The sequence below is a fragment of the Colossoma macropomum genome, unplaced genomic scaffold (genome assembly GCF_904425465.1).
Source record: "Colossoma macropomum unplaced genomic scaffold, Colossoma_macropomum, whole genome shotgun sequence".
Classification (NCBI taxonomy): domain Eukaryota; kingdom Metazoa; phylum Chordata; class Actinopteri; order Characiformes; family Serrasalmidae; genus Colossoma; species Colossoma macropomum.
In genome coordinates this window covers 6,395,332-6,410,455 of record NW_023494806.1, presented here as the reverse complement: position 1 = coordinate 6,410,455, position 15,124 = coordinate 6,395,332, and the positions used below count along the sequence as shown (strand labels likewise).

Genomic DNA, 15,124 nt, shown 5'->3' with positions numbered 1-15,124 from the left:
CTTGCTATTTTAGCCGAGCTCCTAAATTTAGTGTGGAATGTAAAAGAGAAGACCCAGAGAGTCACTGCGGCAAACGAATGAGGAATCCAGCTTTCCTTTGGGACTCACACACACACATAAATCTGGATTCTTCATTTAGCTCCACGATTTAAAGACATCATTATTAACAGAGTCCAGATTTTGGCACATGCATTTGTCCATTCAGGCACAAGTCTGACTCTCTTACACAGCATTACAGAAAATGTCATGGATAAATAATAAACAACACATCGTTCCTCCACATGCAGGGATAAAAGTATGGAGGACCAGATTTAAATGAAAAATAAATAAAATAAAAAATAGTCTTAGTAAATGAATATATTAGATTTATAGATAGATAGATAATATATTAGATAAATGACTTAGTAAATTAATATATATATATATATATTAGAATTATATAATTATATTATATATTATATTATAATTATATATATTATATAATTATTATAGAATTATATAATATATAGAATTGCAAAGGATAATGATGATGCATCTAAAAATGAATAAATATACATAAAAATTTACATATTAATAAATAAAACCTTACATAAATGTATGTCTGCATTTACTTTTGTCTATTTCCCCTTCTCACTAATTTTTGTATTAATATTGTTTGTTATTTATGTTTCTTTAATAACATTTTTCTTTTTGTATTCATTCATTTCCATAACTATTCATTTCTATATTTATTTATTTCCCTATCTATTTATTTCTGTATTTCCTTGTCCTTATGCTAATAAAGGGGCTGTCAATCAATGATGTCACAGCGTCTGAATAATCCTATTGGTTGATTGATATCAGATTCTGTAGATCGACTGTACATGTCTTGCTCTATAAGCGGTAACTGAGGACAAGACAGTACAGTAGTGGCTGCTCACAGTCAGCAGCAGTCAGAGATCTGAGAGTCTCGGCTGGTCTGGCTGAAAATGCAGGTTCGGGTTATTTACTCTTCCGTTGGAGGCTGTGGGGACAGTTTGCTCCATTTAGCTGCCTCTGCTGATACAGAGGTCGACCCTGTAGTGTTCAGAACTTTGGAGGAGGTGGTTCATCATCTTTTTCTGCAAAATTCAGATCACGCAGACATTCGGACGCCCTTCTCACACACTGACTGTGGAGCCATCGAGAGTTATTTATCAGCAGGTTTGTCTGTCTGTGCAGTTCTTTATGGTGAAAGAACAGTTTAATCAACTCTCCTCCTGGTCTTGATTGCTAAGCCTGAATGTAGAAAACACGCCCCCTCATTATCATATGAACAAAGAAATACAGAATTAAATAAATGAATTAATGGAAAAAAAAATTTAATGAATTAATTAAAAAAAAAAAAATGAATACATGAATCAATAAATAAAGCAAACAATTGTTAACAATATAAATACGGAAAAAATATAAAAATGGCATTAATAAAACCAAAACAAATAATACAGAAATAAATTAATCAAGAAATATATAACTGCAGAAAAAGGAAATGTGTATAATTACAATCAAAACAAGCAATATATACTTTATTTAGCTGTTTTTATTTATTGATTAATTTGCTGAGCCATTTTTTTTTCACGTTGGCAAATCTGGTCCTTTATAGAAAAGGTGAGGAAAGTTAAATAACAAAGAATGACACGCTGGTGTCAGGTTAGTTCTCAGACAAACAGAAATGCACTGCCCCCCTGCGGTGAGCTTACTAAAATAAATCTACCTGCAGAAATAATGTTAACCCTTAATATCCCATACTAAGACTCATTATTCAGTAACTACAAGGACTTTAATGCAAACTGGTTGAGCTATTCTTAGGTTATAGAAGTATGTAATAAAACTTCGGGCCCGCCGATGGGCCCTGCCGTCGCTTTTTCCTCTGGCTCATTACCAACCCTTCACAATCTTACAGCGATATTTCTGCCAAAAAAATTACCATAATCTCGCTACCCAAAACAAGACTTCACATATCTGAAGTTTGATTCTTTAGTTTTGCACTGGCTGATGTAGCTACAAGTGGTGGAAGCTCATGCACACCAGTTATCATTGTGTAAACTGTATGCCTGTATCATCACACATGCCTCAAAGCGTGTAGCAGTGTTAAGTAATATCAAATAGCCCTGTTTATGTGGTTTCTGACACACTGAAATCCAAAAAATGGTGCGCACTGTGCAAACCAGTCAACTAGGGTGGGACTTTTATTGATAAATCGCATATAAAACCCAATGATAATCATATAATTTGAATCATTTCATGAAATGAGCTCATTATGTTCAAGTGGGTCAATTTTCTGAGTTAAAAACATCACTCTAGGCCTCCTGGAAGTCCTAAATATGTCACTGACTGTGAATACGAGCCATAGTCTAAGCAGGTTTCAGTCAGTTGTTAGAAATGGAAAACAGCAGCAGCAGCAGCAGCTGTGCAGCAGGACTCTTTACTGTAAGTCACTGTAAAATTGCCATATACATGGTAAAATATATCCTAATTTGTGTTATACACTTATAAAAATGTAATGCCTTTTACTAGCTTCAAATTTCTGTGTTTAATCTAAAACAGCCAAAAATGTTAATGTGCATCGCCATTAGCTTACCGCTAACGCACTATTAGAATCCAAAAGGGATGCTAGAAGAAATTAGCATTACTGTAGAGGTGTTTTTTCTGATATTTATGGCCTGAACTGAAGGCCTAACTTTAGAAGTCATCGTTCGCCACTGGTGCAAGTAAATGGTAGTTTTTCTAATAAAGTGTATATACACAGATCAGGCATAACATTATGAGCACCTCCTTGTTTCTACGCTCATTGTCCATTTTATCAGCCCCACTTACTATATAGGTGCACTTTGTAGTTCTACAGTTACAGACTGTAGTCCATCTGTTTCTCTGCATACTTTGTTAGCCCCCTTTTACCTTGTTCTTCAGTGGTCAGGACCCCCATGGACCCTCACAGAGCAGGTATTATTTGGGTAGTGGATCACTCTCAGCACTGATGAGGTGGTGGTGTGTTACTGTGTGCTGCGCTGGTCTGAGTGGATCAGACACAGCAGTGCTGCTGGAGTTTTTAAACACCTCAGTCTCACTGCTGGACTGAGAATAGTCCACCAACCAAAAATATCCAGCCAACAGCGTCCTGTGACCACTGAAGAAGGACTAGAGGATGACCGACACAAACTGTGCAGCAGCAGCTGAGCTACCGTCTCTGACTTTACATCTACAAGGTGGACTGACAAGGTAGGAGTGTCTAATAGAGTGGACAGTGAGTGGACAGTGTTTAAAAACTCCAGCAGCACTGCTGTGTCTGATCCACTCAGACCAGCACAACACACACTAACACACCACCACCACGTCAGTGTTACTACAGTGCTGAGAATGATCCACCACCCAAATAGTACCTGCTCTGTGAGGGTCCATGGGGGTCCTGACCACTGAAGAGCAAGGTAAAAGGGGGCTAACAAAGTATGCAGAGAAACAGATGGACGACAGTCTGTAATTGTAGAACTACAAAGTGCACCTATATAGTAAGTGGAGCTGATAAAATGGACAATAAGCATAGAAACAAGGAGGTGGTCATAATGTTATGCCTGATCTGTGCAAGTGTAGACCTTAACAGAAACCAACAGCACTGTTAACAGGGTCAACAAACGGCCAGTGCTTCATAACCCCTCCAGCTTTGTCCACACATGACCAGCAAATCAGCCAAGCACAATGTGCTGTTAGTTCGCTCACTGCCTACAAGCACAAACACGCATATACACACACAGGTTAGCAGTCTACACTGTGCAGTCTGCACAGCAGCCACACACACACCACCAAACCGCAGAGCCGGAGGCACTTTTCATCTTACCAGAGTGACTGTTCATCGGAAATGACATTAGTAGGCCATTACCTACAGTGAAAGTATGAACACACATGACCTCAACGGTTTTATTTCTCCAAAACAAGTTAAGCTTTACAAAAGCTGAAAGCTTTAAAGGGCCCATGTCCAATATTCCTATTTTATTTATTTATTTTATTAACCTTAGGGCTGCTTATGACATTTATGTAGGACTATGTATTAAAAGTAGTCAAATTTATTTTGACAAAACCATTTTCCAACCTCTTTACATCCCTTACAACAAGGGTCGGCAACATGCGGCTCTTTTACTGCCCTGTTGCGGCTCCCCAGCAGAATTAGAGTTTTAGGTAAAAAATAAAATAATAATTTTTATTTTATTTGCAGTAAAATAAAGCTCTGCTGATCTTTCTAACACCGTTTTAACAGTAAATGGACTTAAATGCTTGAGTTAATGTAATGTAAAACTGCTAATTCCCTTTAACTGACTGCTGGTCACCATAGCAACACAGACAACAATCTCGCCTAGCCAGTAGCTAACGAAAAGGGCAAAGAGAAAGATTTAAGACGAACATCGATAATTTGGAGACGTATGGAGATTTTACAAGAAACTGTTCTACTTTTGAGGAAAAGTTTCCTGCTGGAGATGCGAGAAATGCAGCTATAGCTGAGCTAAAACTTAAAGCAGAGCAAAGTAAATCTGCATTTTCGTTTATATTATGCTTTTTAGTCTATACTAGGGCGTTAGATGGCACATATTAAGACATATTTTCAGCCAAGAGTCTTCAATAAAAGAAGTTATGGACATAAAATGTTGAGGCTCCCTAGGTGGTTTAATTTTTGTTGAAAGGACAAAGTGGCTCTTCTTAACATTTGGGTTGCCGACCCCTGAACTAGAATTAAACAGGCTGTTTTTGTTACTGTGCCTTTAAGACTAATATATATGCACTCTGTTCTGATTGGCTGCTCTGTATTGAGCCTCATTCAAAAAGCAGTCAGATCATTTGTTAGATCGTGTTCTCTACACATCAAATAAACACAACAACGGCATTAAGAAAGGCTGTAGGCTAAACAGGCGGGTGTAAATATGTTGGTTTTTGTGACATCACAAAAGCTAAGCATTTCAAATGGGCTGTTTGTAGCCTGCATTAAACTGTTTTATTTCCCACAAATCGAGGAAAGTTCGTTTGCCCATGATATGGGGCCTTTAACACCAGTAAAACACTGAATGCGCAGACTCTTAACCCTTACCCGAGTGATTGTTCACAGGCACTGGGAGTGGCTGGCTGTGGCCTGAAGGCAGAGAAATGCGTCAGCCTGTATCGGTCACTTACGCCAAACCTTTAAAGGGCTTGTGTAGCACACAAGGCAGCATGCATGCATGGAGCAGCGCTTACCGGGGAGAACGCTCTGTGGCGAAGGGAGAGATCGGACACTGCCTACAAACACAAGATATTTTTACTTCCACTGACTGAAGGAATCTTTGGGTCAGCTAGCAGTCAGCATGCCTGCCATGTTGCTGAAGCAATTAACACACACACACACACACACACACACACACACACACACACACACATACAATCTCTTTCCAGCTCAAACAGCCTGTGGGGTTCTGCTTCTTCTCCAGCTGCTGCATCACTGCAGCGTACTCTCTTTAAAATGAAGGTTCCTACATGGTTCTTGCCCTAGACATACATTTCTAGGAGAAACTCTGAATTAATACAACATTTTTTTTATCATTTTTTAAATTTTATTTTCTGCTAATGAAGAAGCTCTTTATCACAATAATACAGAATTGAAGGAAATCAAAAACAACCCCTTTTCCCTCCCCATCCCATTTTTCTGTACATACATTTATAACAATTAAGATTTTATGAAAAGAATGATATATATATATATATCACTGCTGTCAGCAGAAAACCTCGTATCTCCATTTTTATCCTTTTTTAGTTTTTGACATAATTTGAAAAAGATTGTTGCCCTTTACATTGTGCGTAAATTTCATGATGAATGGATGAAAAGAAACGACCCAAAATGGTTCCATTGACTTACATTAGAGTCAAATCAAGTCAAAGTTCATTTATATAGCGCTTTTTACAACAGGTGTTATCACAAAGCAACTTTACAGAAAAATCCGGGTCCGAGCCCCCATGAGCGCCATCAATGGCAACAGTGGCAAGCAAAAACTCCCAAAGAGCAAGAGGAAGAAACCTTGAGAGGAACCAAGACTCAAAAGGGGAACCCATCCTCCTCTGGTCGACACCGGAGAGCAAACAGCATAAAGTAAAACAGGTTTTTCCTTCTCCTGTAAAGTTGCCATTTTGCAGATACAAGGTTTACATATGATATGTAAGCCTACAGAATGTGCATCATATCCTTTGTTCCTATCTTTTCATCACATCAAAACAAATCTGTCTCCACGTCTCAAGAGTAGACGTTTTAACTTTATTAATTCTAGCTGTGGCCAAAATTGGCATAAAACATTTAAATTAAGTTGATGTTGACAATGTGAAGGGAGACTGGAGATTTCAAGGTATGTAAAACAGTATAAAAAATACAAAAATGGAGATAAAAGTTTTTTTTGCATGACAGTGATCATATGTTATAACAAAACGTGTACATCCATGATAGAAGTGAAGTGAAATTTGATTAAAAAAAAGGAATTAAGTTCATTTACAGACAGATTGATCCCAGACACCAGTGGCGATCTTTGGCTACGTTCACACAAATCTGATTTTATGCCCTAATGTGACTCAGATCTGATGACAAACATGGACATGCACATACACCAACTTCTCTGGAGGGGCAGATTATAATAAGGGGACAAAGCCAAAGTCTCTGATTGTACCACCAATAATACATTAATAAGGTTAATATCAGTGTCGGTACTAATCCAGTATATTGGACTGGACCATCACCAAAACCAATCATAACAAAGCATAACTACAGAACCACTGCTGCTCTTACCAGACTGATCGTTCATCATGCGGATGGCCTTGGCTTTTGCCAGCTCCAGAGCGGTCACCCACTTCTGCCTCTCTACCTCCGTGCTGGCCTTCAGGTGGTAGGTGCGCCCCCCGCTGCTCAGAACGATATTGCAGGCGTCCTCCGTGTCGATGTGCGCGGTGGCCAGATTGATGGTGCCGCGGCACGTGTGAGCCATCTCCGCCTGGGTCCTGCAGGGGGAGACAGAGAGACACATAAATAAGGACAGAATTTGACAGACGTGGAAGGATGGGGAATGAAAAGAGACATGGATATACAAAGAGAAAAGAAGAATGGAAAAGAGTGATAAAAACACAAAAGACAACACATCTTTATGTGGATAATTACAAGCACATTTTAAAAACAGATTCTGTTGCTAATTAAATGAAAGGGATCAAAGCTGCTAGGTCTCATTCAACTCTGTTATGCTTAATTAGAATCTTACAGGCTTACATATTCTTCAAAAGCCACTTGTCAGGATGATCACCTCTTCACATTATGCTTGATCTTACCCACTATTTTCAAACTTAAAAATTATAAATGTATTGAAATTAACCTTTTTCAAATCAGCCAATTTATTATTTTTTTTAAACAAAACCTCCTCCCAGACCAGCAGACGGTATCCCAAAGAGCCATTCTGTCCCGTTTCAACAAAAATCAAACCACCATGGGAGCCACAACATTTTATGTCCATTTTATTGAAGTAACGTTCCACCATCTTGGCTGTAAGAATCTCTCAGTATATGCTAATGTCCTAGGATAGGCTTAAAAATATTATATAAATGAAAATCCAGACTTACTTTGCTCTGCTTTAATCTTTAGCTCAGCTATAGCTGCTTTTCTCGCATCTCTGACAGGAAACGTTTCCGCAAAAGTGGAATAGTTTCTTGTAAAACGTCTCTCGACGTCTCTTTACGAGGTTGAAGTCAGCTTCTCATTCGCCAGCTTTAAGCTTGAATTGTCCTGTTCCACCTTAAATGGTGCAGTAGCTAGCCTCAGGCACCATTTAAGGTGGACCGGGAAAATTTGAATAAGAAGCTGGTGAGTGAGAAGCCTGTAAGTTCATACTGTAAGTTCAGGCTACAAAGCACAGCAATTACATACATCTCACATCACTCACACACTCGGTGCATCAGTGCACACATGCAAACACAAACACACACACACACACACACACACACACACACACACACACAACCACATGTACACACACAGGAGCCAAGATGCTGCAGAATGTCTGGACAGGGTCATATGGACCTTTGGGTGTGTTTCTCTGTTCTTATTTATGTGTTTTCACACAGTACAGTAAGAATGAAGTCACAGTGTAAAGTCTGTTGCGTGTGTGTCTTTGTTTCAGCATGCGTGTGTGTTACTGTACGAGTGTGAGCATTCCTTGCATCACTTCACACAGTCGTGTGTTCAGCGGGAAGCGAGCGGAGGATAAAGAGGCTATTGTGAGCCAGCAGGCCCAGAGCACAAAACAAAACCAAACAGGCAGAGGGTGAACCCCGCTGACCCACACTGCCCGCCCTTATCCCCAGACTAGGGCCGTTTTCTTTCTCATACTAACTCTAGTGGATGGATATGAATGGGTTAACTGTTACGCATATACTTTTACCCAGTTTTCATCAGAATTCATAATCATTTATTCAAATCTGAGCACTGCAGTAGCTGTTAGGGTCACTACATGGTAGTGAGTTACATTTAACATTAGGGGTGTAAAGATACATGTGGCACATGACACAATACATCGTGATGCAAAAATGTGACGATGTGCATCGTGGAGATGATCGATAACAAGTACGTTCTGTTTATTATGCCAACTAATGCAACTGCATTTTTGAACACCAGAGGGCGCAATTGATTTGACCACACCAGCACTCATACGTCATGCGCCCATACGCCACAGTCTTTAGCCTCAGCAGAGCCGGTTTACGAGGAGCCTGGCCACTTCCTATTTCCCCCATTATATCAAAAAACAGCAGAGGGCGCCCGTGAGTGAGTCCTCAACGAATGGGAGTAAACAGAGCTCAACAGCTAAAAACTAAAAATTAAAATAGTTTCTAATCACTCACCCAGAACTTTCCTTTAATTTTAGAAAGTAGAGGGATGCATATGAATAGAGAGAGAGAGAGAGAGAGAGAGAGAGAGAGAGAGAGAGAGAGAGAAAGAGAGAGAGAGAGAAAGAGAGAGAAAATAAATAAAGAGAGAGAGAAACAGAGAGAAAGGGAATAGATAGAGAGAAACAGAGCGAGAGGGAGAGAGAATAGACAAAGACAGAAATAGAGAGAGAGTGACTGAGTGAGAGAGAGAGAGTGACTGAGTGAGAGAGAGAGAGAGAATATATAAAAAGAATAATATATAAAGAGAGGGAATAGATAAAGAGAGAAATAGAGAGAGAGAGGGAATAGACAGAGAAATATATACACACACACACACACATATATATATATATATATATATATATATATATATATATATAGAGAGAGAGAGAGAGAGAGAGAGAGATTGAATAGATAAAGAGAAAAATGTATAGAGAGAGAAGGAATAGAAAAGAGAGAGAAATATATATTGGACAGAAACGATGAGAGAAAACAGAGAATCAAGAGAAAGACAGAGACTAAAGCTGCGCTCTGAGTCTAAATGGTCCACAGACAGAACCAAGAGTAAATATAAATGATAATAAAATATTAAAATGACTCTTAATAGAATTTGGGTCGTTTCTGTTTTAATAGAACTGCAGATAAATGAGGAGAAGTTTCCGTAATTTCAGAGCAGATCTGAGTTCAGTAGTGAACACGAGAAACCAGGCCGACACATTAACAGCAAGACATGGTTAATATAAAAATACAGCCAAAAATAGAGACAAATCAAAACGACAGAGCTCACTTTAACTCAACATGGTTTCACTCTACTTTCTTTCTTTGAATCAACCGATATCTTCAGCGTCAAACTCCGCAGGCCAAAAGGAAAGTGACCATCAAGACGAGGGGCAGCGAGAGCTCGACAGACGAGAAAGTGACCACTAATAAAAAATTTAAATACCTGAGAGGGAGGATGAGGACGGCTCAGATGATGATGGAGAAACAGAAAACAAGACGAGAGCCAGCCGGACAGTTGGCAGTAAACAGTAGGGATGAAAATAAATCGTTTTAATATTGAAATCGCAATTCGAAATAGTGCAATTTTCCAATGGAAAGAGCTGCAGGTTTAATTACAGCCAACATTATCAACGACATCTTAACACGTTTTTAATTTCCTCAGATGAGACAGAGCTGAAACACACTCAGATCTGCCTTCAGTAGAGAGAAGCGTTTGATGGCTGTGTTCTGTGAGACCTGGTCAGCGTGTCTGTGTGAGACTGCAGGTCCTGCTGGTGCTGTTGACACGACTTAAGTGCCAGACAGACAGCTGCTTCAGACATGAATGGGTTCAGACTCGGATAACCATGAGAGTAAAAGAGCATTCAGGGTCAACAGAGATGACAAACTCAGCAGGAGAGAGAGAGAGAGAGAGAGAGAGAGAGAGAGAGAGAGAGAGAGAGAACGAACAAAGTAAACCCAAAGAGAGAATGAAAAAGAGGGTGTGTGTGTGAGAGAGACAGAGAGACACAAACACACACACACACACACACACACACACACACACTCACACACACACACATATATATATATATATATATATACACACATAGCCAAACAAAATGGGCTGTAAGATGCTTTACAGACTGGCTGGAACAAAACAACATCAATATTGGCAAAAAATGACAAAACTGAGCTGAACTTGATATTGCGGCAGTTTTATGGCTCAGTCTGCACTTCAAAAGTTGTATGTTATAGTGAATAACATCATGGCTGTGATAACACACTCCCTCTCATGTTCTATTGCTTAAATATACACACACACACACACACACATACACACATACACACATACACACACACACTTTACAGGAGAAGATAAAAACCAAAAAACCTACTTTATTTTTAATGTACGTTAATGGGACCAGACTTTTTTCCAAGTAATTTTGGGCTGTTATATATATATATATATATATATATATATATATATATATATACTCATATGTATGTATGTGTGGGTGTGTGTGTTAGTCACATTAATTTGACATTACACACACAGATATATACACATATGCATATTAGTAACTACTTTTCTGTGCACAATGTATGCATGTGTGTGTATATAGTATTGTTAATTCTTCTTTTTTATTATTAGTATTACCATTTTTAATATCAAGCACTTCTTTCATTGCTTTGGCAACAGCTGTTAACTGCAATTCATAGCAATAAAACTATTTAAAATTGAAATTGAAGAGAGAGATAGATAGACAGTGAGAGAGAGAGAGAGAGAGAGAGAGAGAGAGAGAGGTAGAGCAATAGAGAGAGATAGAGAAAGGCAGACAGAGAGAGCAAGAGAGATAGATACAGAGAGCTAGAGAGTTAGAGAGAGATGGAAAGAAAGAGAAAGATGAGAGCTCCAGAGACAGAGAGAGAAAGACAGACAGTTAGAGGGAGAACAAGAGAGAGATACATGGGGAGGGATAAAGAGAGAGAGATAAAGTTGGAGAGAGCTAGAGAGAGAGAGAGAGTTCCAGGCTGGAGAAATAGCCTGATGTTCAGATCACTCGGATTGGCCAGTTTCAAATTCAGGTGATCGGTGGCTGCCAGTGAGCGAACGAGGGAAACAGAAGGAGAGAATAGTAACAAATCTGTGGCAAAAGAGCCAAACTGTTCTAAAGGACACAGCCTGAGAAGTGACGCCCCATCACACTCTCTCACGCTGACAAAAGCCCTGGAGCGTAGACACACACACACACACACACACACACACGTTTGTTTTTATACCTTGTCTGGACTGACCTGTTATACATACTGTAGGTCTCATATGTACTCCATATGTGTAAGAACAGTACTGCAAAAAAAAGTCAGATCTGTCAGAATTTAGTCTCCATTACAGCTTCCACTCTTTTAAGGAGACTTGCTTTCAATTTTTTTAAAGAAATCTGCAGGGATGTTTTTCCACACCTCCAAAGTTCGTCTAAGAAGTCTTAGACGTTGGTTTTGCATTTTCTGCTTCTCATTATCCAAATAATCCCAAACACATTCAGTGGTGTTGAGGTCTGGACTCTGGGGTGGTCAGTCCATTGTTCAGCTTCTTTGTTTGATGTGTCCGTCTCCTTTTCTCAGTGAGGTTCTTCTTGACAGCTACACATCCTTTCAGACCCACAGCGCTGAGTCGTCTTCTCACAGTGGAAGGATGGACAGAAACACCTGTGGATGTTTTCAGATCTGAAGCAGCTTGATTTTCTCCTCTCTCTCAAAGATGAAAGCTTTAAGTGCTGTTTATCTGATGGGGACAGTGTTTGTGGTCTTCCAGGTGGTTGTTAGGAGTCACATTTCCTCTGTAGCTTTTAATCATTTTTGGAACTCCAATTTTGGGTACTTCTGCTTTCGTTCAACTTATTTTCTTTTGATTTCTCTTTCCTTACAAAAGTGGATTATCTTGTATTTAATCTCCTCAGAAATATCTCCTGAAAAATTAAAAACTATTTTTTTGACAGGAAGTTAAATACACGAAGGGTGGTCTCTTGTACATATAAGCAACAACAACATGTCCCTAATGTATTATATATACTGTCGCAGTCCAAAAAAATATGTATGTCAATTTTTGTAGTTTTTGTCTACATCATTTGAACACAGCAGCCGTCCTTTACATTATGTGAAAATTTTATGATGAATGGATCAAAAAAAAAATCAAGAAAGTTTTGTCCTCTCCCATAAACTTACTATTTTGGAGATATTTATTATTTGTTGGACAGTGATACATACATACACACATACATATATATATATATATATATATATATATATATATATATATATATATATATATATATATATAATATATATATATATATATATATATACACACACACATACTGTATCTCCAAAATAGTAACTTTACAGGAGAAGGAAAAAACCTACTCTACTTTTAATGTAAGTCAATGGAAAAAGACTTTAAATTATGCCAAAAACCGAAAAAATATGAGGTTTAGTTCCGACAACAGCAATATATATGTATACATATACATATATATAGTGATCTGCTTCAAGGCTGTGTTTGTGTATAAAATTATAGAATTTTATAAAAAGCATTTTAGCATTTTACAAAACCTTTCGTTGCTTTGTTTTTCCTCTCGTTTTCTACAGTCAGTAAAAACAAATGCTCACGTACCCACACACACACACACAGACACACACACACACACACACACACACAAACACACACACACAAACGCACACAAACACACACACACACACACACACACAGACAGCCTTAACACAGATCACTCTTACACATCCAGCCTCGCCAAACCTATGCACAGAGAGAGAGAGAGAAAGAGAAAGAGAAAGAGAAAGAGAGAGGGATTGAGCAAGAGAGAGAGAAAGAGAAAGAGAGAGCAAGAGCGAGCGAGAGAGAGAGGTATAAGGAGGTAAAAATAAGTGGGGTAAAAAGAACAGCAGGCGAAAGAGGGATGAAGGAGGAAAGTAGGGGTTCAAATTCTTAAATTAGCCACATTCATCCCGTAACACACACACACACACACACACACACACACACACACACACACACATACACACACACATACACACACACACACACACACACACACACACACTAAGCTCTTCAGTAAGTGGGTCAGAACTGAGAAAATGAGGAGCAAGGACAAGGAGGCAGAGCGAGAGAGGGTAGAGGAGTAAATGATGGAGGGATGAGCTTTACCTGTTGTTTCCCTGAGAACACATCCGCACAAAACACACATCCACCGATCTGAGGCATGCAGGAGACAAAACACAGCAACACACACTGAGGATGAGCGCTGAACACACAGACACGAATGTTAGCATGCAAACACACACACACACACACACACACACACACACACACACACACACACACACATATGAATGTTATGAATGAGGTTTGGAGAGTAACGGAAAATGAAGTAACATTAATGTTAGAAAAACAATTTATATAACATTTATCACGTTACACTGTAACATCAAACATACACACACTGCAGGTTTATACACAAGGAAATAAAAACAATAGTGCTCTTTTTTATGGACACACTTATACAGTCTGTGGTTAATTAAAGATCTTAAAAGATTTGTGTGGTTTTATGCACCAAAACAGCTATAATTCATTTTTTTTTTTTTGGATTTTTACCCAATTATCTCCCCAATTTAGTCATCTCCAATTCCAGTAACACTGACGTGGTGGTGGTGTGTTAGTGTGTGTTGTGCTGGTATGAGTGGATCAGACACAGCAGTGCTGCTGGAGTTTTTAAACACTGTGTCCACTCACTGTCCACTCTATTAGACACTCCTACCTTGTCAGTCCACCTTGTAGATGTAAAGTCAGAGACGATAGCTCATCTGCTGCTGCAGAGCATGTGCTAATCATCCTCTGGTCCTTCATCAGTGGTCACAGGACGCTGCCCACAGGACGCTGTTGGCTGGATATTTTTGGTTGGTGGACTATTCTCAGTCCAGCAGTGACACTGAGGTGTTTAAAAACTCCAGCAGCACTGCTGTGTCTGATCCACTCAGACCAGCGCAACACACACTAACACACCACCACCACGTCAGTGTTACTGCAGTGCTGAGAATGATCCACCACCCAAATACTACCTGCTCTGTGAGGGTCCATGGGGGTCCTGACCACTGACGAACAGGGTAAAAGGGGGCTAACAAAGTATCAGAGAAACAGATGGACTACAGTCTGTAATTGTAGAACTACAAAGTGCACCTATATAGTAAGTGGAGCTGATAAAATGGACAATGAGTGTAGAAACAAGGAGGTGGTCATAATGTTATGCCTGATCAGTGTATGTCTTGCAGCTGTAACACTGCAATTTCCCTTTGGGATCAATAAAGTTCTATCTATCTACAGGGACAAACTCCTGTCAATCATTAATATGAGGAGTATAGAGAATACACAACTGAAAAAAAGACGTGTATTATTCAAATATCAGGATGTAGCTTAAAACCTGCCTATTTCCACTGTGAGGACAATAATTAAGAAGTTTAAAACAACTAGAGTTGTAGTGAACCTGTTTATTTCACTCCCTCGCACAGTGAGTAGGATGGTTAGAGATTCGCTCCATGTTTGGGTCAAGTTTGGATCCTCTAGCAGGACAATGATCCAAAACATACATCCAAATTCACACAAAAATGGTTAAAAACTACAAAATCTCCAAAAATAAATAAGGATGAA

General features: G+C 39.1%; 1 protein-coding gene across 2 annotated transcripts in view; it reads right to left on the bottom strand.

The window, feature by feature from the left end:
- LOC118827760 (oxysterol-binding protein 2-like) overlaps positions 1–15,124 on the bottom strand; it is a 127,942-nt gene that overhangs the window by 94,276 nt on the left and 18,542 nt on the right. The window contains exons 2-5 of one of the 2 annotated variants that reach the window (XM_036599220.1): positions 6,806–7,014; positions 5,236–5,277; positions 5,090–5,131; positions 3,851–3,892 (exon numbers count right to left, since the gene is read on the bottom strand). In XM_036599220.1, the coding sequence (XP_036455113.1) occupies positions 3,851–3,892; positions 5,090–5,131; positions 5,236–5,277; positions 6,806–7,014 (335 nt within the window). The remainder of the gene's footprint in view (positions 1–3,850; positions 3,893–5,089; positions 5,132–5,235; positions 5,278–6,805; positions 7,015–15,124) is intronic. The other variant, XM_036599221.1, reaches the window with a different exon arrangement.